Source organism: Tursiops truncatus, chromosome 16, assembly GCF_011762595.2.
Source record: "Tursiops truncatus isolate mTurTru1 chromosome 16, mTurTru1.mat.Y, whole genome shotgun sequence".
Classification (NCBI taxonomy): Eukaryota; Metazoa; Chordata; class Mammalia; order Artiodactyla; family Delphinidae; genus Tursiops; species Tursiops truncatus.
Genome location: NC_047049.1, coordinates 1,023,931 through 1,046,427, shown reverse-complemented (window position 1 = coordinate 1,046,427; position 22,497 = coordinate 1,023,931). Strand labels below are relative to the sequence as shown.

The 22,497-nt window shown below is 57.9% G+C and overlaps 1 protein-coding gene across 5 annotated transcripts in view; it reads right to left on the bottom strand.

Moving 5' to 3' along the window:
• Window positions 1-22,497, bottom strand: part of STK32C (serine/threonine kinase 32C) — an 82,674-nt gene that overhangs the window by 1,785 nt on the left and 58,392 nt on the right. For 4 of the 5 annotated variants that reach the window (XM_033842179.2, XM_033842180.2, XM_033842181.2 and 1 more), the window contains 9 exons: window positions 12,401-12,552; window positions 10,305-10,478; window positions 9,429-9,466; window positions 9,240-9,329; window positions 8,642-8,745; window positions 7,919-8,035; window positions 6,630-6,755; window positions 6,424-6,555; window positions 377-444 (listed from right to left, as the gene is read on the bottom strand). In XM_033842179.2, the coding sequence (XP_033698070.1) occupies window positions 377-444; window positions 6,424-6,555; window positions 6,630-6,755; window positions 7,919-8,035; window positions 8,642-8,745; window positions 9,240-9,329; window positions 9,429-9,466; window positions 10,305-10,478; window positions 12,401-12,552 (1,001 nt within the window). Of the gene's footprint in view, window positions 1-376; window positions 445-6,423; window positions 6,556-6,629; window positions 6,756-7,918; window positions 8,036-8,641; window positions 8,746-9,239; window positions 9,330-9,428; window positions 9,467-10,304; window positions 10,479-12,400; window positions 12,553-22,497 lie in introns of those variants that run through there. The other variant, XR_004522586.2, reaches the window with a different exon arrangement.

The following is a 22,497-nucleotide window of genomic DNA, read 5'->3' as shown; positions in this document are numbered from 1 at the left end:
GGCCTGTCATATCTCCCTGCCAGCCAGCTCTGCCCTTTCTGCCCCACAGGCCTGAAGAACCGACTGAGGGGTGGGAGTTGTGACTGCAGGGGCCGCCCAGGAAGTCGTCTGCCCTCAGCTGGGCAGGTCCACCCAGCGTCTGCCCAGGAGATTCTGGCCACTGGCTGAAAGTGCCCAACGAGCCCTTCCCCCAGAAGCCTGAACAGGGACCTCCCACCCTCTCCCCCAGGGCCACTGCTCAGAGACCCTGAGGAGGGCAGGGGTCAGGCTTCCCAGCCCCGCTGATGCCACGTGGCTGCAGTGGCCAAGAAAACCGAGGCCCAACTCCCCAAAGTCCTTTCTGCCCCCATTACCGGCCCCCAGCACGCACACTCACTTTTCTCTATTAAAAATCACGAAGTCTTGCTGGATGGCATCAAGGCAGTCCTGAAGGTAGTCATTCTCCTGTTAGTCAGAAAGACACAAAGATGAGCGCACGGACCCCGCCAGGTTCCCTCGCATCCCTCAGGTGAGCTCCTGGGCACCCCTGGTCCGCTTCTGCTCCGTGGCCTCCCCCTCTCTGAGGAGCCTGCCTTTGGGCTGTTTCGGCAGCCGGAGCGCATGGGAGTTTGCATCTCCAGGTGACCCTTAGCCGGAGACAGAAGGACGCCCGGCCCCTCTCTCAGGGTGGTTGCAGTGTGTGCAGAGCCAGACTCGTGTGGAAGCCACACCGGGCTTGGTTCCCTCCCCTCCCCCGCACATACCAGGTCCTCCTGGTAACTTGAGCCTGGTACACAGATCCCACCTGAGGGTCTGACTCCGGGGAACCTGACTAAGGAGGTCCCCGGCAGGAGCTGTCCCAGGAAGCAGACGCTCAGCATGGGGTTCTGGAGTTGGGTCCCGCCCTGGCCAGATGCAAGGAGTGCTGAAGGGCCCTGGCGGGCGTGAGACCCCGACCGCTAAGACCCTCGCCTCAGGTGTGTCGGGAGAGGGTGCAGGTGGAGGGGACGCACTGGGACTGCGGGTCAGGGTGGTCGCGCCTGGCCCCATGGGCGTGTGAGCCACAGGCTCGGGGCGGCCAAGCAGCAGCCCCAGCCGCAATGTGGAGACGCTCCATCCCGCAGCCCCGACAGGGAGCTGGAGACAGGCTGAGACGTCCGAGCAGCGGAACTTCAGAGAACGCTGGACTCACAACCTTGAAGTTTCCTGCATCAAATGTAAGGCCCTGCTAGGGAAGGAGTGGGCCTCTGGGACGTGGGAGGGGCCACCCGAGGAGATGTTCGTGGGCACGTTAACCCTACGCCCCTGCACTCCCGAGCCCGCGGGAGGGCCTCTCGCCTGCTGGAGGACAGTGACACGTCCACCCCAGCTCCTGCGGACAACGCAGAGCTGCAACCACAGCAGGCAAGACACAGCACTCGCCCGCTCAAGCCCTGCCCCCCCTGCCCTCCCCGTCACGTGCACCCCTCGCAACTGCGCAGGCGCTCAGCCTGCTGGTAAGGAAGGTGTTACTCAACGAACCGGCAGGACGGGCCTGGGAGGGGCCTGGGGGTGGGGCTATGTGGCTGGACAAGGGAGAGTCTGCCCTTCCAAGACTCGGGTCTAATTCCCTGGCAAGAGCCCCTGGCGTGTGCGGGTCCTAATACGCTGCAACGTGGAAACATGGGGAAAATGACGGCCCAGGTGAAGAGTCCGGAAGGTTCAGAACGGCCTTGGGAGAATGCCGGGGGGTGGCGGGCGCGTCGAAGTCTCAGAGGACTGGGCAGCTGGAGCGCGTCAACAGACTCAAGAATAAAGACCCTCGGACCCATCAGATGACCGTGTTCCTCTGGAGGGCCCGAAGGACACTCCTTCCAGCCAGATGACAAGGAATGAGCTGGGGGGGGCGGGACACGGTGCCCTGGGGAAGCTCAGTGGCGTCTGTCTTGTTCAGGGGGTTCTGCTCCAGGACCGAGCCCCCAGAGGAGGTGATGACGGGACCCAGAACAGTGGAAGCCGTAACCTCGCCTACTCAGCCGCACTAAGGGGGGTGGGACTGCCGCAACAGGCCTCCAGGTTAGAGTGGCACGCAGGGCACCCCGACCCCCAGGGATGTGGACAATGTTCAACAGGTCACGGCGCTCCCAGGGGTCAGAGACGGACAGCCAGTGCTTGCACGCGCGCGCGCGCACACACACACACAAAGATCAAGGGTGCGGAAGCAGAAGGCTGGCGTCGGCCACCTTGATGGAAGGTCACAATTCTTTTTCTCATTTCCACATTGAATTCGGTTCTCAGACCTAGACCCATGGGCTGAAGGAGAGGCAGGCTCCCTGGAGGGAAGGCCCAGGCTAATTCACAGCAAGTGTACACGGCAGCTATACCCTCAGCCCTTCCCAAAGGTATCTATGACCACTTCCCTCATGTCTGCACACAGGAGGGGGAAACGCCCAGCCGTTTAGAGGTCTGTTGGAGACAGGGTCTGCGCTAACACTTGGCCCACGTCCATCTTAGCCTATCCAGTGGCTACCGCCCCCTAGCTGCTGCCTGCATAACCAAGACCGATGTATTTGGCATCTAGCAGAATTCTCAGATTAGCACCTTGACCTGTGGAGTAACAGCTATTATCATGGAAAAGCCCAGCGATAGCTCCTGAAACTCTACCCCCTCTCAACAAACCAGCCGAGACAAGAAATAGAAAACAAACCCACCCCCAGAGTGGAACAGCAGTGACAGGTGCCAATGCGAGGGACGTCTGAGGCTTTGCCTTTACCTGTGGGGACCCAAGGATGCTGCTTCCATTGTTTTCCCGTTGAATTCATGAGCCTGGCCCTGCAGAGATCAGACGGCTCGTGGCAGGAGAGGGGAACTGGGACAGATTTAACCTAGTGGTGGCCCGAGCGCCACCGCTGAGCCTGAAGCGGACGCTTTACCAGAACAGATGACACAGCTGCTGGTGTGTGGCACGCAGCCACTGACTGGACACACACATGCTTTCCGATCCCATCGGCAAAGAGGGCTGGTATTTTGCATTCACCTAGGACTAACACAGTATAAAGCCAGTCCCCAGTTATGAGGGTTCGGCAGACGACTTTTTGACTTTACGGTGGTGTGAAAGTGATATCAGATAGCAGAAACCGTACTTCAAATTCTGAACTTTGATCTTTTCCCGGGCTAGCGATATGCGGTCCGATCCTCTCCCGTGATGCTGGCCAGGGGCTCCAGCTCAGCCCCACGACCACAAGGGACCCAGACAGCCATGCTCAGCCCCACGGCCACAAGGGACCCAGACAGCCGTTCTGGTTTTCATGTTCAGTACAGCATTTTGATCATTTACATGAGACAGTCAACACTTTATTATAAAATAGACTCTGTGTTAGATGATTCTGCCCGGAGTGCTCTAAGCACGTATAAGGCAGGCCGGACTAAGCTACGATGTTTGGTAGGTGAGGGATCGTAAATGCATATTGACTTATGATATTTTCAACTTACAACGGGTCCGTCAACCCTGGCTCAGTGCTGATGATAAACGGACAGGTGCACAAACTCCGGCCGGAGCCAGTTCTGGACCGGAAGCTCAGGCCACTCAGGGCCGAGGGCCGAGGTCACGCCAGGAGGTGAGCCCCTGATGCATGCAGACCAGAAGAGGTACCATCTGAGGGTGAGGAGGTGCTAGAGTGGGGATGGGGGACGGAGAGACGCTGTCCGCGGCCTGGGGGTTGGCAGGGGGAGGGGCTGCGGTTCATCTCACCCTTCCGCACCCAGGTTCTCCAAGGACAAGAGACACTCCTGCCCAAGGAGCCGCTCGGAGGGTCTGGGCAGCGTTAGAGGCAGACGGTGTGCACAGTGCCGTGCCCCAGGGACCCCTCCTTCCCGAGGCACGGGCTGTGCTGTCGGCAGGGAGCTGGGGCTGCGCTGCGCACCCCGCCCGGCTCCGGCGCCTTTCCTTGCAGTGGCACATGCGTGTGGTCCAGCGACCTGCCGTGGGCTTTTGGACCCTTTGCCGCACAGAGTCAGGAAGCCACGGAAATGTCTGTCCCTCTGGGGCCTTTCGCTGACTGGGTGCCGGGTGCAGGGGCAGGAAAGGCCGCTTCCCCAGAGCGTAACCCGCGCTCAGGTCCCTGAAGGGCAGGCTGCTCTCCGAGGACGCTGCCTGAAACCCAGACTTGCTGCCCCCCACCCCGACTGCATGAGTGGCTGTTCCGGGCGCCCTGCCTGAGTCAATCCGTGCACACGGTCCTCGGGGTAGACGTCCACGGGCCCTCTCGATGCTGATACAGCGTCTGACCCCAGGTGTCACCAAGGTGGGGAGTGACGAAGGGCCTGGGCAGGGGACCAGGCACCAATCCCTAAATCTGTCACAAATGACCTGCTGAGCAACTCAGATGTCATTCCCAAACCCCTCAGGATGCCCCGGAAATGCCAGGGACCCAGAGTAGCCGAACCGTCTCGAAAAGGAACAGGTCGGAGGACTCACACTTACTTCCTGACCTCAGAACTCACCAGAGAGCTCTAACTGTCAAGTCAGTGTGGCACCGGCAGGACAGACACACAGCTCAGCGAACTCGAACTGCAAGTCCATAAGTAAACCCCCACATCCACTCCATAAATAACCCCTACCTTCACGGTCAATTAATTTGCGAAAATGATGCCAAGCAATTTGACGGAAGAAAGAAGAGCTCTTTGAACAAACAGCGCCTGGACGACTGCACGTCCACAGGCAAAAGAATCAGGTTGGACCCTACCTGACACTATCCACAAAACCAACTCGAAGCGGATCCTACACCCAAACTGTAAGAGAAAGAACACAAAACACTTAGAAGAAAACACAGGAGCACCTCTTTGTGACCTTAGGTGAGGCAATGGTTTCTTAGAAATGACACCAAAAGCATGAATGAACAAAGAGGAAACAGATACGTGGGGCTTAATCAAAACCAGACTTCCGCTGCAGATGGTGTCAACCAGAAGAAAGGAAACCCACAGGACTTCCCTGGTGGCGCGGTGGTTAAGAATCCGCCTGCCATTGCAGGGGACACAGGTCTGAGCCCTGGTCTGGGAAGCTCCCACATGCCGTGGAGCAACTAAGTCCGTGCACCACAACTACTGAGCCTGTGCTCTAGAGCCCGTGAGCCACAGCTCCACACACCAGAGAGCCACAGCTACTGAAACCCACACGCCTACAGCCCACGCACCGCAACAAAGAGTAGCCTCCGCTCGCTGCAACTAGAGAAAGCCCGCGCACAGCAACGAAGACCCAGTGCAGCCAAAAGTCAATAAATTAATTAATAAATTTATTTTTTAAAAAAGAAACAAAAGCCACAGACTAGAAGAAAATCTTTACAAATCGTCTGTCTAAGGCACTTGTGTGCAGAATATGTAAATAAATAACTCTTATCGATCAATAATAAAAAACAGAAATAAGAAATGTAACTTCAGCTCTTTCATATAAAGAACTCAAAGCCATCACTCCCACCCCGATAGCAAGAACAAAGTCAGACCAACAGGAAATCAAGGACAGCTCCACACCTGCAGTGCCCCTGCCGGCACCAGGGGCTGCCATCAGGGGAGGGGATGGGAGCCCACCCACCTTCTCACTGAGAAATTGAGGCTTCCAGGGAAGACCCCATCCTGGCCTTTCACCGCAGTGAGAAGAGGCTGACACCCATCTCTCTGCCCAGGACCCAGGCCGGGGGCAGCACAGGCCCCCCAGGTGTGAGAGGCTGCATCCCAGGACATCCCCACAGGCTCGGCCGGGTCCGGGGGCTGGGGGACTGCCGAGCGCATACAGTGTCCCCGCTGTGACCACCACCATCCACACCTGCAGCCCTAGTTGTGTTGTGAACGCTGGCCATACCCCAGGGACGGGTCCAGGCTGGATCCCCTGCTCCCCGGGAACGCCCCCCACTTCCAAGAGCAGCTGACCTGGGGCAGGATGGGGGCTTTGACAGGTTAAACCATGTCCCCCAGGGTGGGGTCCTGGCCCCATTTCCTCAGAATGTGAAACGACGTCCCTGCAGATGCCACCAGTCAAGTAAAGGGCAGGTCACCTGCACTACGCATCCCACCCATTGTCACTGGTGTGCTCGTGCGAAGAGGAGGCAGAGACACCCACACGCATGTGCACACACATGCATATGCACGCGTGCACACGCACACACATGCACTCACACGTACGTGCATGCACGCACGCGCACATGCACTTGCACACACGCATGCACACGCACACGCACGCGCGCACACGCACACTCACGCGTATGCACGCACACACATGCACAAAAGCGTGCGTGCACGCACGCACACAGGTGGCCCCGTGACCACGGGGGCAGAGCCTGGCCCTACGCAGCCACAGCAGAGCTGGGTGAGGCAGGAGGCACCCTCGTACCCCGACGGCCAGTGCCCGCCCTGCAGAGGAGGGAGCGAAGGGCAGGCAGGAGCAGCTGGGCTGGGCGCGGGGCCCGAGCTCACCGACTGGGAGCTGTCCCTGCTGCTGTCCCGCGACCTGTTCTTGGCCAGGCGCTTCTTCTTCTTGTGCAGCGGCCGCGACTCCAGGATCATCTCCTCCAGCTCGAACGTGGGGTCGCAGTGCAGGCGGCCTTTCTGTGGAGGACGGTGCTGAGCCCGGCACCCGGCCACCCTCGCCCACCCCGTCCGCCCTGGGCCTGCGGGCTTACGTTGGGCACGAAGCCGGGCTCCACCTTCTTCTCACTCAGCTCGGTCCACAGCACATCGGCCAGTGCGGGGGCCGCCTGCATGTCCTGCAGGCTGGACACGCGGTGCTTGGGGTTCACGGTGAGCAGCTGGAACAAGGCCCCGGTCAGCCTGCCCAGGGCCCAGGTCTGCCCGGCGCTCACCGGCCCCGGAGCAGGTCTCCCCGGAGCCATCAGCAGGCAGCAGCCTGGCTCACTGCCCTCCCGCTTGGAGCCCGACAGGATGGTGGCTGTCACGGCCCCAGGAGGCCCCAGGGCAGCCGTGCGTGCGTGACCAGCATCACAGCCATCGCCTTTTCCGGGGGAAACAGCAGAGACCCAGTCCAAGGCTCCCCAGCCTGGTGTGCGGACCCTCCTCACCCCCGGCCTGGGCCCGCGGCGGCCGAGGTCCCGCCGCGTGACCCACCTGGCTGCTGTGGGCACAGCTGCGCGGGGCGAAGGCTGTGTTAAGAGCCCCTCTCGGGGGCTGGGGGAGGGCCTCTAGCTGCTTGGCTACACTTCCAGGGCCAAAGGTCTCCGGGCAGGGGCCAGGACCTGCCCAGCAGGACCCCGGGGCCAGGAGACGGGAGGTGGGGGTGAGCCGGGCCACAAACGTCCAGCGCGCCCTCCCTCACCCATCCTGACCCAGCTTCGACGCCCCAGTGTGCTTGAGGGATGGCTCTCCGAGTGGAGAGCTGGCTGGCCAGCCGAGGAGCGGCCCCCCGGCCCGGACCTGGACCCCAGGGGAGGCACTCCGGTGGTGACGCCACAGCCCCAGGTCCCCACCAGGCTGAGGTCCCCACCAGGCTGAGGTCCCCGGGCCGCTGCTGACTCGCGCTCAGGACCTGGGATGCACGGGGGTTCTGGGGTTTTCTCTGCTTGCTCCCCGCAGGGGGCTGGCCAGGCCAGTGACTGCCCACCTCCAGCAGGAGGCATGGGGCAGAGGGGACCAGAGCAGGGCGGCCCCGGCACCCAGCCCCACACACCCTCCCTCCAACACACACGATGGGGTGACCTGCCCTGAGTCTGGGCATCTGTGACGCGCAACCAGGTCGTGAGGATTAAATTCAGATGCACCAGTGCTCACGTGGGCCGAGCTGTTACAGCAGGACAAGGAGCGGGTGACCGCTGGAAGCCCGGCCGGAGAGGCACACAAGACGCAGAAGGCGCGAACCAGATGCCTTCTCCGGACCAGGGCCTCCAGGCTGCCCACCCTCGGGACAGGATGCCCGTCGAGCCCCACGTGTCCGGCCGGGCCGGGAGGGGCGGCTCACCTTCCGCAGCAGGGCCACCATCTCCTTGGACCAGGTGGGCACGTACTGGACGCTCACGGTGCTGAACAGCTGCACCAGGGACTCCGCGGTGTTGCCCGAGTGGATGTCGTAGGGCCTCTGGGCAGCAGAGGCAGAGCTGCAGCGGTGCCTCCCCGAACCCAGGGCCACCCGAGGTGCACCCTACCTGCCCCCAGCCCCTGGTGCAGGCCCAGGGAAGAGCCCAGGAGGCCAAGCCTGCAGTGCAGCCGGGGGGGGCGACCCGAGAGGCTGCCAGCGGGCTGGGAAGGACGCACAGCGCCCCCAGGGCGCCTGGGCCTGGTGGACCAGCTGCAGAGGGCAGAGGGGGCTGCCTTGCCTAGGGCCTTCTCCAGGGCAAGTCCTCGGAGGCCCGGACGAGGAGGTGGGAAGGGCAGGTGGTGACCTGACGAGGCCCCCAGCCTCCGGGGCTCCAGCGCTGGCTGGGCCGCGGCAGCTGGGGGATAGCACAGGGGCCCACCCGCACATGAGCCTCACGGGAAGTCCCGAGGGGGCAGCCCTGCTGGACGGTTCTCTGCCTGCCCCCAGCCCCCTCCGGCATGCAGCCTCGCTGACGGAAAGCACAGACTGCCCTGAGCACCTGGGGGTGAGGGCAGCCTCACCCCTTTGGGAGCTGGGGCCACCCCGGGGGGACGCAGCTAGCTCAGGGTCTGGGGACTGAGCCCGCGGGCCGCAGGAGCTCCGTACCCATCCACGCAGCAGTTCGTAGGCCATCACCCCCACCGACCACCAGTCTACCTCGAAGGAGTAGCCAGTCCCACCGTTGACAAAAGACTGGAAGATCTCCGGAGCTTTCCAGGGAGGGAAGGAGGAGCTGAGCATCCCTGACCGCAGGGCCCATGACCCCAGCCCCGGTGTCCGCAGGGCCCGTGACCCCAGCCCCGGTGTCCGCAGGGCCCGTGACCCCAGCCCCGGTGTCCGCAGGGCCCGTGACCCCAGCCCCGGTAACCGCAGGGCCCGTGACCACAGGCCCAGAGACCAGGCTGCCGCCAGAGCTGAACTAGGAAGCTGCCCTCGGCGGTCAGTCCGTCCTTCCCCACTGACCGCCTGGTTCAAATCCCGGTCCCACAGCCTGACGAGGGCGGTGGGCTATCTCATTATCAGACCCACAATACACGCCCGTCACTCAGATTCTTCTGCACGGATCAGGCCTGGCTGTTCTTAGCCTGACCGTCCCCTGCTGCTGTGCCTTTAGGTCAGTGACCCGACCGCACCAGCCACAGGCCAGGGGAGGAGACCGGCCGGCAGGCTGGCGGGGCCGCGGGCTGGGAGGGGCGAGCCTCACCCATGTACGGCTTGGTCCCGGCCAGCGCAGTCGCCCTCTCGCCATCCTTTATGATGGTGGCGATGTTGAAGTCAGTCAGGTGCGCATGTCCTGCGAGGAGAGAGGACGGCATGACTGTCCCAAGGGGATGTGTCCTGCGGGCAGGGGCGCACACCCTCCGTGGCTTTGGGCTCACACGCCTAGGCTCACCTCGCTCATCCAGGAGGATGTTATCGGGCTTCACGTCTCTGTAGAAAGAGCAGGAAGCAGGGAGATGAGTCCAAAGATTCCGGCATGGCTGGGGGTTCCCACGAGCTGGGTCCTAAGACCCCCTCCCCATGGCAGAGCTGGGTGCACCCAGCCCTTCACCTCCTGAGGCCAGACGGCGGGGAGAATGCCCAGCACTGGACGCCGAGGGGCACCGAAGCCCCCAGAGGATGAAAGCAGAACCCCCTCGCCTGGACCCCCGAGGCGGGGCCCTCTCCCAGAGCCCCGCAGCTGCGCAGAATTGTCAACTGGGGGTCTGTGGCTCCACCAGCTGGCCTCAGGCCTCGCCTTCCCAACCTCTCGGCACTCAGTAAACGTTCGGTCCTGCACCGTGACCAGGTAACAGAATCCCACAGGCAGAAACACAGAATCATGTCTACTTCACTTTCTACCACGTGGGATTTTGTGTTTTATCCTGTGGCAGCTTCATCTTTCTCAGTTCATCTGCCTTCAGATGCTAAAATTAGTTTGAATGTTAAATGTTAAAATTAGTTTGCATTTGCCAAAGACATGGCAGATGGGCACAAGGGCACCTGCTGGGCGGGGGCAGGGATACTGCAGTTGAACAGACCAGGTGAAGCCCCCCTCCCCACCCCAGGAAGGCCACCAGCCCTTGTGCCCAGCCTCAGCTGGGGACGCTCAGACAGGACCCACCCAGGCGGCCATCACATGTGCAGCCACGGAGCTGGCCTCAGAGCCAGGCACTGACGGGCCCGGTGCCACAGCCGGGGCAGGGCTGCGGGTGAGGGCGGGGCAGAGCACGCAGCAGCCCGTCTGGGTCCTGCTGGGGGCGGCGCCCGCCCCGTCAGGTGTGCACACCTGTGGATGATGTGCTGGCTGCGCAGGTAGTCAAGGGCCAGTGCCGTCTCACAAACGTACAGCCTCACGGTGTCCTCAGAGAACTGGACGTTCTGCTGCAAGTGGTAGCGCAGGTCTCCCCCCGGCAGCAGGTCCACCACCATGAACATGTCCTCCTCGTCCTGGAAGGAGTACCTGTGGGCACCGTGGGAGGACCTGGCATGCGCACGGCTGGGGGACCAGAGTCACAGCTCCTGCCACACCTATAAGAGCCCTGGCCCCAAGGCCACCCCCCACCAGGCACCCCCAGGAGAGGGGCCCTGCCCAAGGAGCCACCTGGAGCCAGAGCCCTCAGGAAAGACAGAGAGGCCTGTCCCCATGGGAGGTGCCCAGCTGGGACAGAGATGCCCATGGCTGACTGATGGAGAGTGGAACACAGCACTGTCTCTGGGCCATTTTCCTAATGCCCTGGTTTCCTCTTCTCCAAAAAGGGGATAAAGAGGGTCATTAAAGAAGAAATTGAGACAGTGAGGAGAAATGCTCAGGTAGGGCTGGGCAAGGGATCAGCTTCTAGCCGGCAGCTGTAGTGACTGTGGTGGTGATGGTGGTTGTGGTGGTGATGGTGGTGACGGTGGTGATGATGGTGACAGTAGTGACGGTGGTGGTGGTGATGGTGGTGACGGTGATGATGATGGTGGTGATGGTGGTGACGGTGGTGACAGTGATGACAGTGGTGACGGTGGTGATGGTGATCATGATGATGGTGATGGTAGTGATGGTGATGACAGTGGTGATGCTGGTGACGGTGACGGTGGTGATGGTGATCATGGTGGTGGTGATGGTGACGGTGGTGATGGTGATGGTGATGACGGTGACGGTGATGGTGACGGTGATGGTGGTGACGGTGACGGTGATGATGGTGACGGTGGTGACGGTGGTGATGATGGTGATGGTGGTGACGGTGACGGTGGTGATGGTGACAGTGGTGACGGTGGTGATGGTGACGGTGATGGTGGTGGTGATGGTGACAGTGATGATGGTGGTGACGGTGGTGATGGTGGTGATGACGGTGGTGATGGTGGTGACGGTGGTGACGGTAGTGACGGTGGTGATGGTGGTGACGGTGGTGATGTTGAGGATGGTTTTGGGGATGAAGGTGATAAAGAAGAAGACAGTGGTGAGATGATGAAGATGGTGGCAGTAGGAAAACAATGGTTTAAGGACCTCCGTCCACTTTGTAATCTCTGCTGTGAGCTCTCAGATAATCAGCTGGCTCTTGTCTCAAGAGTAAAGTTACAAAGAATTAAGTTTTCATGTCATGTTCCTCCCTCTTCCCCCCAGAAGCCACACTGGTCTCATTCTAGGGGCTCGCAGGACTGCAGGGAGAGCGGAAGGGGTTGAGCTCACTGCAGGCCCCCCACCCCTCAGCTGGTCTTGGTGCCCAGTCTGTGGAGGAAACTCAGATTCAGGCGCTAAAAGTCTCCCTCCCGGACTTCAGTGCCAGAAACTTCATGTGTCACAGGCATCCTCTGTGGGGAAGTCGGGGCTTCCTGCAGGCCAGGAAGCCCTGCGTCAGTGCCATGTGTGTGTGCGTGTGTGTGTGTGCGTGTGTGTGTGTGTGTGTGTGTGTGTGTGGACACCTAGTCCGGGCTTCCTGCAGGCCAGGAAGCCCTGCGTTAGTGCCATGTGTGTGTGCGTGTGCGTGTGTGTGTGTGTGTGTGTGTGGACACCTAGTCCGGGCTTCCTGCAGGCCAGGAAGCCCTGCGTTAGTGCCGTGTGTGTGCGTGTGCGTGTGCGTGTGCGTGTGTGTGTGTGTGTGTGTGTGTGTGTGTGTGTGTGGACACCTAGTCCGGGCTTCCTGCAGGCCAGGAAGCCCTGCGTTAGTGCCATGTGTGTGTGCGTGTGTGTGTGCGTGTGCGTGTGTGCGTGTGTGTGTGTGTGTGTGTGTGTGTGGACACCTAGTCCGGGCTTCCTGCAGGCCAGAAAGCCCTGCGTCAGTGCCATGTGTGTGTATGTGTGGACACCTCCCAGGGCACTGGGAGGCGAGGGGGGAGAGAGGGGAGGCGGAGGGGGAGGGTGCCCAGGGCAGGAGAAGGGCTCCACCCCCGCCAGCTCACCACAGGTTCACCAGGAAGACGTGCTCGATCTCCTGCAGGATCTCCAGCTCCCGGAACACGTTGCGGACCTCGCCGCGCTCAATGCACTGCCGCTTGCTCACGTACTTCATCGCGTACATCTTCTCCGTGTCCCGCTTCTGCACGATGCACACCTGGGGGCAGACAGCACGTCAGCACCGCTGCCGGGACGCGTACCGCGGCCGTAACAACACTGAAATGACCGGATTTCACGTCCTTGGCGGGAATAAGTCTCCTGTGCAGACTGAAGCCGGGGGGACCCGGCCTGAGAGCACAGATGCCAGGGGTGGCTAGGCCTGCATGGTGCCCGCGCCCCTCACGGGCCGAGACCTGGGCTCCCCCTTCCCAGGGCTTGGGGCAGTGACTGGTTCGGAGGGTTGATGGGGCATGAACGAGAGGACGCTCCGCTTGGTGCCCTGCACCCAGGGAGCCCAGAAGCAAGAGCTGCTGCTCCCACCAAGCACAGGCCACCGTCCCCATCACAACAGGGACGCTCTCAGATAGTGGGGCCCTTGCACAGCTCAAATCCCAACCCTCTGAGCAGCGAGCTGCAATGTCAGTAAGCAGTGTCGACACTGCCAACACGAGGCTAACTGCTTGCAGAGAGACCAGGATGCAGAGGGGAGTGAGAAGCACAGAATAAGGAGAAACTCGGCCTGGGGTCCCTCGTGGCCAAGGAGCATCAGTCAGAACCCGGACAAAGGAAACCAGGGTCAAAGAACAAAATACTGGGCTGCAGAACCAGTGCCACGCCCCCCATTCAAGCGGAGACACCATCCCCCCAAGACAGATAACCCCAAGGCATTTCCCACAGACTTCAGTCTCCAGATCTTCAAGGAGTGACAGCCAGAGACCCGGAGGAAGTGGAAAATCCTGGAGCTCCAGATGGGTGGGGGACTGTCCCAGATGCCTCACCCAAAGGCAGGTGGCCTGGCACTGATCAGACATCTCAACGGGAACCAGATCTTGGGCCAAACCTGCTGGATCCAACCCTTGGGTGAAACCCACGTCCCTCACGCAGGAACGCATCTTAGAAACGCAGTGACTTTTCCAAAGATGTTCTTCACAGGTGAACAAACTGTATAACACACTTTCAAACCACCTTAACATCCAACATCCTTATGGACACAGGCAAGTAAGAGCAATGAAATATCACACAGACACTGGAATAATATTTATAAATACTTTTAATGACGTGTGACAACTTAAAAAACGCCAAGGGAAAAGGTCAAGCTACATTATTCAATGCAAACAGTGTAGAGATGACACACCCATATAGGCAGAAGCCAGACCTGCTCGGGCAAACAGAGCAGCCCCGCTGGGGCTGGGGGCAGGGCACGCCGAGCCCCTCCCTGGCTTTCGTTCCTGCAGCGTCATCGTGGCGCCACCTAGTGGCAGACGCCCGAGGCCCAGGCGCACCCACGTGGTGAGACAGCCAGAGTCCTGCACACCCACGTCTACCCGCTACAGTGACCCTCACGGGCACAGCTGCGGTTTCGAGGTGACTCCACGCTCAGTCCCGCGCTGCCCACAGGCCATGTCAGGAGCCCCAAGAGGCAGAGCTCACAGGTGACGCCCACGGGCACAGAGGGGGCATCTTTCATGGCTGAGCTCGGCACACCCCGAGCCCACACTGCCCCACCTCGAACCCAGGGGCACAAACCCCACCAGGGGCTGCGACGGCCACCCAGACGCCCACGGAGCGCTGCCTGAAGCTGCGTCACCTGGGCCGACGCCCCAGGAAGACCCCACCCCGGGGACTGGAGGGGTGGGGCTGGGGCGCCGGCCTGAGACCCACATCGCTTCAGGCCTCCAACGACGCCCACCTGGTCTCGAAGCTGTGAAACCACGCAGCCCCGCCGGCGACAGGGCGCGTGCAGAAAGGAGCCCCGGACTGTGGGTGGGCAAGGGCAGCTCTGATGTCCCCCCAGCTTCTCTCCCCGGCCAGAGGGCTCTGCCTCCTGGGCCTGTCCCTCCCCTCAGGCCTGTCCACTCCGACTGGCTGGCCGGTGGCCTCTGAACTTGGCTGACCCTCTGTTTCTCCATCTGGCTCGCGAGCTTGTGAGGGGTCAGTGAGGACGGTGGCTAAGAGGCTTCTGCCAACTGGTCGTGGTCAAGGGCAAGTCCGGGCCTTGTGTGCACGAGTCCACCCAGGGCCGTGTTCCCTGCTGTGACCAGCTAAACGATGGCCCCCACGGATGTCCGTCCACATCCTCGTCCCCAGACTTTGTGGGCATGTGACATCACCTGCAAAAAGGACGCTGCAGGTATGGTTAAGCTGGTGATGTCGAGGCGGGAGGCGGTCCTGGCAGGTGCAGGCAGCCCTAATCGTAATCACAGGGTCCTCGCGGGGGCGGCGGGGGCAGAGCGGAGACAGAAGAGGGTCTTGCTCGGCTCTGGCCCCACAACGGAACGCCACAGGCTGCGCAGCTCAAACAACAGGTGTTTCTCTCATGTATTCCATGGAGGCTGGACGTCCGAGGTCAGGGTGCTTCCTGGCTCGCAGGTGGCGCCCCTCACCGTGTCCTCGCGTGGCCTCGCACGGTGACATCGCGTAGAGAGTGAGCCAGCTCTGGCCTGTTGTTCTTACAAGGACTCCATTCCCATCATGGGGGCCCCTCCCTCACGACCTCATCCAACCATCACAAACACCATCACCCTGGGGGCTGGGCTGCAACGTGGATCTGGGGATCCAGGCCACGCAGAAGGAAACGTGACACCTGGAGGGGCTGCAGCTCTGGGAGGAGGGCTGAGGCAAAGGACGGACTCTCCCCTCCAGCCTCCGAGGGAGCACGGCCCTGCGGGCCCCTTGATCCTAGCCCAGTTAGACTGAGGCCAGGGCTCTGGCCTTCAGAACCAGGAGAATAAATGTGTGCTGTCTTCAGCCACCCCGTGTGGGTGGTCCCTCGTTACAGCAACAATGTAACAAATGCAGCCACTCAGCCCTCAGGTGCCCTGAGGGACCCGGACGAGGGTGGTCCCTCGTTACAGCAACAATGTAACAAATGCAGCCAGTCAGCCCTCAGGTGCCCTGAGGGACCCGGACGAGGGTGGTCACTCGTTACAGCAACAATGTAACAAATGCAGCCAGTCAGCCCTCAGGTGCCCTGAGGGACCCGGACGAGGGTGGTCACTCGTTACAGCAACCCCAGGAGACAAATGCAGCCAGTCAGCCCTCAGGTGCCCTGAGGGACCCGGACGAGGGTGGTCCCTCGTTACAGCAACAATGTAACAAATGCAGCCAGTCAGCCCTCAGGTGCCCTGAGGGACCCGGACGAGGGTGGTCCCTCGTTACAGCATCCCCAGGAAACAAATGCAGCCACTCAGCCCTACAGGTGCCCTGAGGGACCCGGACGAGGGTGGTCCCTCGTTACAGCATCCCCAGGAGACAAATGCAGCCACTCAGCCCTACAGGTGCCCTGAGGGACCCGGACGAGGGTGGTCACTCGTTACAGCAACCCCAGGAGACAAATGCAGCCACTCAGCCCTCCAGGTGCCCTGAGGGACCCGGACGAGGGTGGTCACTCGTTACAGCAACCCCAGGAAACAAATGCAGCCACTCAGCCCTCCAGGTGCCCTGAGGGACCCGGACGAGGGTGGTCACTCGTTACAGCAACCCCAGGAGACAAATGCAGCCACTCAGCCCTCCAGGTGCCCTGAGGGACCCGGACGAGGGTGGTCACTCGTTACAGCAACCCCAGGAGACAAATGCAGCCACTCAGCCCTCAGGTGCCCTGAGGGACCCGGACGAGGGTGGTCACTCGTTACAGCAACAATGTAACAAATGCAGCCACTCAGCCCTCAGGTGCCCTGAGGGGCCCGGACGAGGGTCGGCGTCACTGCCATGGAACACTGCTTTCCAAGCTGCCAGGGCTGCTCTGGGCCGTAACGGGCAACCAGGGCTGCCCTGGGCCGTAACGGGCAACCAGGGCTGCCCTGGGCCGTAACGGGCAACCAGGGCTGCCCTGGGCCGTAACGGGCAACCAGGGCTGCCCTGGGCCGTAACGGGCAACCAGGGCTGCCCTGGGCCGTAACGGGCAACCAGGGCTGCCCTGGGCCGTAACGGGCAACCAGGGCTGCCCTGGGCCGTAACGGGCAACCAGGGCTGCCCTGGGCCGTAACGGGCAACCAGGGCTGCCCTGGGCCGTAACGGGCAACCAGGGCTGCCCTGGGCCGTAACGGGCAACCTGACACTGAGTACGCCAGGCCCTGTGGGCCGGAGACTGGCCAGGAGAGAAGCCAGGGCGGTGGCCACACTGCAAGGCCCCCAAAGGCCACGGATTTTAGGACAGTGAGCCTTTCTGAATCTTTCCTCTCATTTCAGCAAAACGGCCCCCAGGTTGCCCTGGGATGGCCAGAGCACTCTCCCCAGCTGGCTGCCCTGGGCGTTGGGGACGCACACCCAGAACCTTCCAAGCTGCCCGGGGACAGCACGGGCTTGACTTAATGTACGTTCGTGCGTCTCCATGTGCCCGGTCCTGGCCGGAGAATGTCACCCAGAAATGCAGACTGACGAAGGGGAGCCGGAGACCCGGGCCTGGGCGGCTACGTAACTATGTTTGGTAAAGTGCAATGACACCAGTTAAAAGCCTGTCACATCTGCTCTCCAAATGCCTTCTCAGGACTTCTGAGCCTGTGGCAGGGTTGGGGTGAGGCGCTAGACTTCTCCACCGCCCCCCAGCCAAAGATCCAAGGGGCCGAGAAGGAAGCGGCCGGCAGGGCCCCAGAGGGGCAGGTGGGCTGCCCCACAGGGGCTCCTGGCCGAGGCCACGGGAGAAGAACCCCAGAGCTTCTGCACATGCCGTGGGGCACATTCCGTGGCTGTCAGCCTGGCTGAGTCCCTTGGGAGCGCTGAAGGCCAGTGCCTGCCCCTGGGGCTGCCCCCAAGCTCCGCACGATTCCATCGCTCAGCAGGAAGAAGAGCCCTACCTACCTCAGCTGCAGGGAAAGGCCCCCGAGCCCTTTTAAGTGTGAAGCCTCAGCCTCCTTCCCACCCTTGGCCTGGAGCTGGGAGACCGGGCTGATGGGTGCTACCTTTGTAGGCTGCCAATCTGGGCAAGAAAATGGGCTGTTATGCAGACGTGGGCCAGAAACACAAGTAAAATTCTGCCACTGCTGAGATGCAAGGCCAACGGCTCCCTCCCAGAGAGCCCTGATGTAGAAACACCACGTCCCAGAATAACATTAGCTCCAGCTCCAGCTGCCAGCCGGCTTCTGATCACACAGACCAGCCAGTGCAACGCCACGCGCTCTAGTGGACGCTGCCCCAGGGAGGAGAGCGCCAGCTTCCCGTGGGCTGTGGTGCAGCCCGGCAGCACCTTCATCACCAAGAGGAGCTCAAGGCACCACCGCCGAGCCACCTGGCCCGATTTTCCAGATGCAGTGAAATTCCGGAAATGGAAATCCCCGATGTGCCCACCAGGTGGCCTGATCGCAGAAGGGGGGGCCATCCGTGGTCTGAGGTTTCTGGATCCAGAGGAAGCTGTTAGAGCTGGTCTTGGCCTCAGCATCACCCGGCCCTGCCTGGTGGGGGGAAACCTGGGCCCGACAGGACAGGAAGGGCCTGTGTGCTGAGGACCACACCGGCCCAAAAAGGGCGGGAGCCCGCTGCAGCTGCGTGGGGCTGCCATGCAGGAAGGACAGAGAGAAGCCCAGAAAGGGTGCTGCCGACGTCAGTGAAGACGGCCTCAGGACAGTGATTTTTTCCTGAACTTTCTGCATTTTCTAGATCACTTCTTTTTTTTTAAGATTTATTTATTTACTTAACTTTATTTACTTTTTGGCTGCGCTGGGTCTTCGTTGCTGCGCGCAGGCTTTCTCTAGTTATGGTGAGCGGGGGCTACTCTTCGTTGCAGTGCGCAGGCTTCTCATTGCGGTGGCTTCTCTTGTTGCACGGGCTCTAGGCACACAGGCCTCATTAGTTGTGGCGCACAGGCTCAGTAGTTGTGCCGCATGGGCTTAGTTGCTCCATGGCATGTGGGATCTTCCCAGACCAGGGCTCAAACCCGTGTGCCCTGCATTGGCAGGCAGATTCTTAACCACTGCGCCACCAGGGAAATCCCTTCTAGATCACTTTTTTTTTTCCTGCGGTACGCGGGCCTCTCACTGTTGTGGCCTCTCCCGTTGCGGAGCATGGGCTCCAGACACACAGGCTCAGTGGCCATGGCTCACGGGCCCAGCCGCTCCGTGGCATGTGGGATCCTCCTGGACCGGGGCATGAACCCGCGTCCCCTGCATCGGCAGGCGGACTCCCAACCACTGTGCCACCAGGGAAGCCTTAGATCACTTTTAACATTATTGTTTTGAAAGCCAGTCGAAATTTTCGAAATGAAAATAAGCGAGGGGTTCCTGGGAGAGCTGACAAGAGCTGCGGGATCGCTGGCCAGAGCCCCTTGCGGGCGGTAGAGACTCCTCCTGGCTCTTTCCTTCCGAATGCAGGCTGGCAGGAGGGAGACACTTGTGAGAGCTGGTCTGCGAACGTGACTCTGGGGGGCGTGGTGTTGGGAGTCCGTGGGTCATCCATGGACATACAGTGCCCAGGAGTGGTCACTGCCGTCCTGTGTCTTGCGTGTCACTTGTCATTCAGAGCCATACGGACCTTTGCCAGCTCCCCCCAGACTGCCTTGTCTGTGCTGCGACATCTCCGCGTAGCCTGTCCAGCAGCACAGCTCACAGGGTGCTCAGTTCAGGAGAGGCCGAGTTGTCTTTGACCACCTGTGACACGGCGGGCTTTGCTCTTCTGGGCTGACCTTGGGAGAAGCTCTGGGTCCTGGTGAGGGCCGCACCTTCTGTGCCCTCTTCCGGGACGCCTCTGTGTCCGTGGTTAAGTCACAAAAGGCTGACTGGTTTTAAGCCATGAAAAGTCTCATTGGCTTATAGTCACATTAAAATAGGTAGCCATTTAAAGACTTAACTTTTATTTACCAAAGATTATCCCAGATCACATGAACTTGAAAAACATTTGGATTAGTTTCTGTATTTCTGAGAGTTTTAGAAATACTTAATTTATATAAAGGCTTATTTGTCTAGTCCTAGGACTAGACATGACATTCTGTGTCTTCTTTTTCATTTAATCTTCCCATAGCATGTCATAAAAAAGAGGTCATAAAAGGTTTTTCTTTACCTTTTGAGTAATCTGCCTAGAAAACAAAGATTCTGTGTCTTAACCAAACAGTTTCCTGGGCTTCGTGTTGCCTTTATCACATCTTTGATTACTTAGAAAAACGGACTCTTCTCAATATCAAAAGCACTACATTTTCTTTATCCTCAAGTATATGACTTCCTATATTTGCCTTTAAAATCTCTGTCACTTCAGAAACTAACACAACATGGTAAAGCAATCACACTCCAATAAGGATGTAAAAAAAAAAAACTTTGTCACTTAGGTTCAATGGCTAAATATTGTTTCATAGTGACCTGCAATCTTATTTAATCGTGTTTTCAACTTTTTGACATCTTTTACAAACTTCCCCAAATCAAATTCAAAATAAAGTCTTTTCGACCTTGAACTAAGTTTGGGATTTTCAAGGGGGCCCCTGGAGAATCTCAAAAGATTTATTATCTTACCTTATAAAAAGAGAGATATTAAACTAATTAGGCATATTTGATATGTTAAATTACATGGGAAATATTGTCAAATTAAAACTGGTGATAAATCTTCTCTATATTTGTATGGGTATATGTTACTTATGTATAAGTGTTTCCAAAGTTATACAAAATGGTTAGAAATTTTTCAGTGTCCTCACTCTCTATATAATCAGTCATAATTCCAAGTATTATCTTAAAATACTATATGCCACAGAAATAACCAAATTTCCATGTCAATTGCATCATTTTTGCAATAAACTCATCAGATCTCTGACCATGGCTACTCTTCAACTTCAGTCATTTACACATAGTTACTGTTTTACTCTGATACTTTCCTGAAAGCTTTTACAATGAACTTCAGACAAAAGTGCTTCATCTTTAAAAAGTTCACGGAAAGAACTCTGACAAGGACCCTGGAATACAGGTTTCTGGTAACTAAAACCACACCACTGAACCAGATGAGCCTTTCTAAAATCTAGTGGAAAAACTGATGGGTTCATAAAACTACTAATCCAAGATCAAGGAAAACGAGAATTAATTACATGGGACTAAATGAACTCAGGAAGATGATTATCATTTTTATGACTTTTTGTTTGAAGCATTGCTGGTTTTTTAATGTTCTGTTTTCCAGGCTTAAGAAATTATTTTTCTCCTTCTCTTTAAGCAATCTGGAAAAGTATACCTTTGTAAAGAGAACTGAGACATTTATCTTTTCCCTGATCCCTGCAAAATTCAGAAACTCTTATTAAATGTCCTGTTTCCATGACAATATAGTTATTTACATATAGGGTCAATAGAATATGTTCTCCTTGTAACAGGATTTAATTTAAAACATTGGTTATGTTACCAGACTTCCACTGGAATGTCATATTTCAAAACGATGTACATGGGATCAAGCGGTTCTAGGTATTTTCACCATAAGAATCTTTGCTGCAAGCAGAGACAACTGATTGGCCATAATACGATTTTGCCGTAAAAGATAAAATAATAAAAGTAAAACAAAGAGAGACATTTAAAAAGACTTAATGAAACATGAAAATTAATAGCAAAATTTTTTAAGGATTTTATTGTAAAAAATAAAAATGCAAGAAAGATCTGAATACATTTAACATGTGTGTAGATTCATGATTATAGTTGTATTTGGGTATAGCTTAGAAAAAGCAATGAAACTTCCTTTCTTAAAAGTCGACCAACCATTAAGGATTCAAGATTTAATGTTGGATGTAAATTCTTTATGATATAAAAAAATCTGCTTTCTCTCTGGATTTCCCTGGAAGAAAAATGAATAGACAAGGGACGCTGCTGTTTTGTACCAATATATGGAATGTACATAACTAGTAGGACATATCTGGGCTACACGGAAACGTTCCATCACACGCTCAGCCCTTGTATTTCTCCAAATCATCTCGGCCAGATTCTGTGCCAAACACCCAAATTCTGTCTACATCACGTTCTCCACCATCAAACAGCAAAAAGGTTTCACCACTTTCAAGAAATGTATTCTCATCAGGAATCACGTAATCCTTTCTTTCTAGGGAACAGGAGGAGGCTGAGTCTCCTTTCTCTGCCAACTTCCAACACTGCATATGATACATTTGGGAAAGATGGCGTGAGACACTGGATCTAAATGAGCTACGGGATTGGTAATTAATGCTCTCCAAGACTCTTGTGAATTACTAGCCACCTCTTTGACATCTGCTGTAGTTTGGGAAACTTTTGGTTTTGACGGGTGGCAGGGATGGCTGTGCCCACGAAGAATTTGCCGACTGACTTGTTATTTTCAAGTGTACTTTGCAATCTGGCTTTTACGGCATTGAAACCCAACTGTCAAACCAAACTGTCAACCGGTTATTTTATCTTTTACGGCCAATTAGATGTGCAGGGAAACTGCTTGGGACAAAGATGTTTACAGCGAAAACACCTGACACTCGAATCAGGTTTGACCACAGACTAAGGTGGACCCTGTGGAGCAAAGCTTGTGGAGCCCGGGAGGTTGTGGCCTAGCGCCTGGTGTACGGGGCTCATGTCCTCACGAGTGAGTAAAGGTCACTTCTTAGCAGGTCCAGGGATCTCAGGAGGTCTGGGGACATCGAGAAGAGAGGAGCGCACCCAAAGTCACGGGTACCGAAGGTACAGCCTGGTGACAAGTTGCTGGCTTGGCTTCTTAGCCTCGAGAGGCTTTTAAAAGTCGAATCTGGAATTCCTCATAAAAGTTCCAGCAAAGCAGACTTAGAAGACCTACATGTTCAATCTACTCTTGCTGCACTGATATCAATAATCAGGCCAAGTTTAATGAAACCAGACTGATTTTGCAAACAAACTAATCTTCCATTATCTCTATTAAGAATGGGGGGGCTTCCCTGGTGGCTCAGTGGTTGAGAGTCCGCCTGCCGATGCAAGGGACACGGGTTCGTGCCCCGGTCCAGGAAGATCCCACATGCCGCGGAGCGGCTGGGCCCGTGAGCCGTGGCCGCTGAGCCTGCACGTCCGGA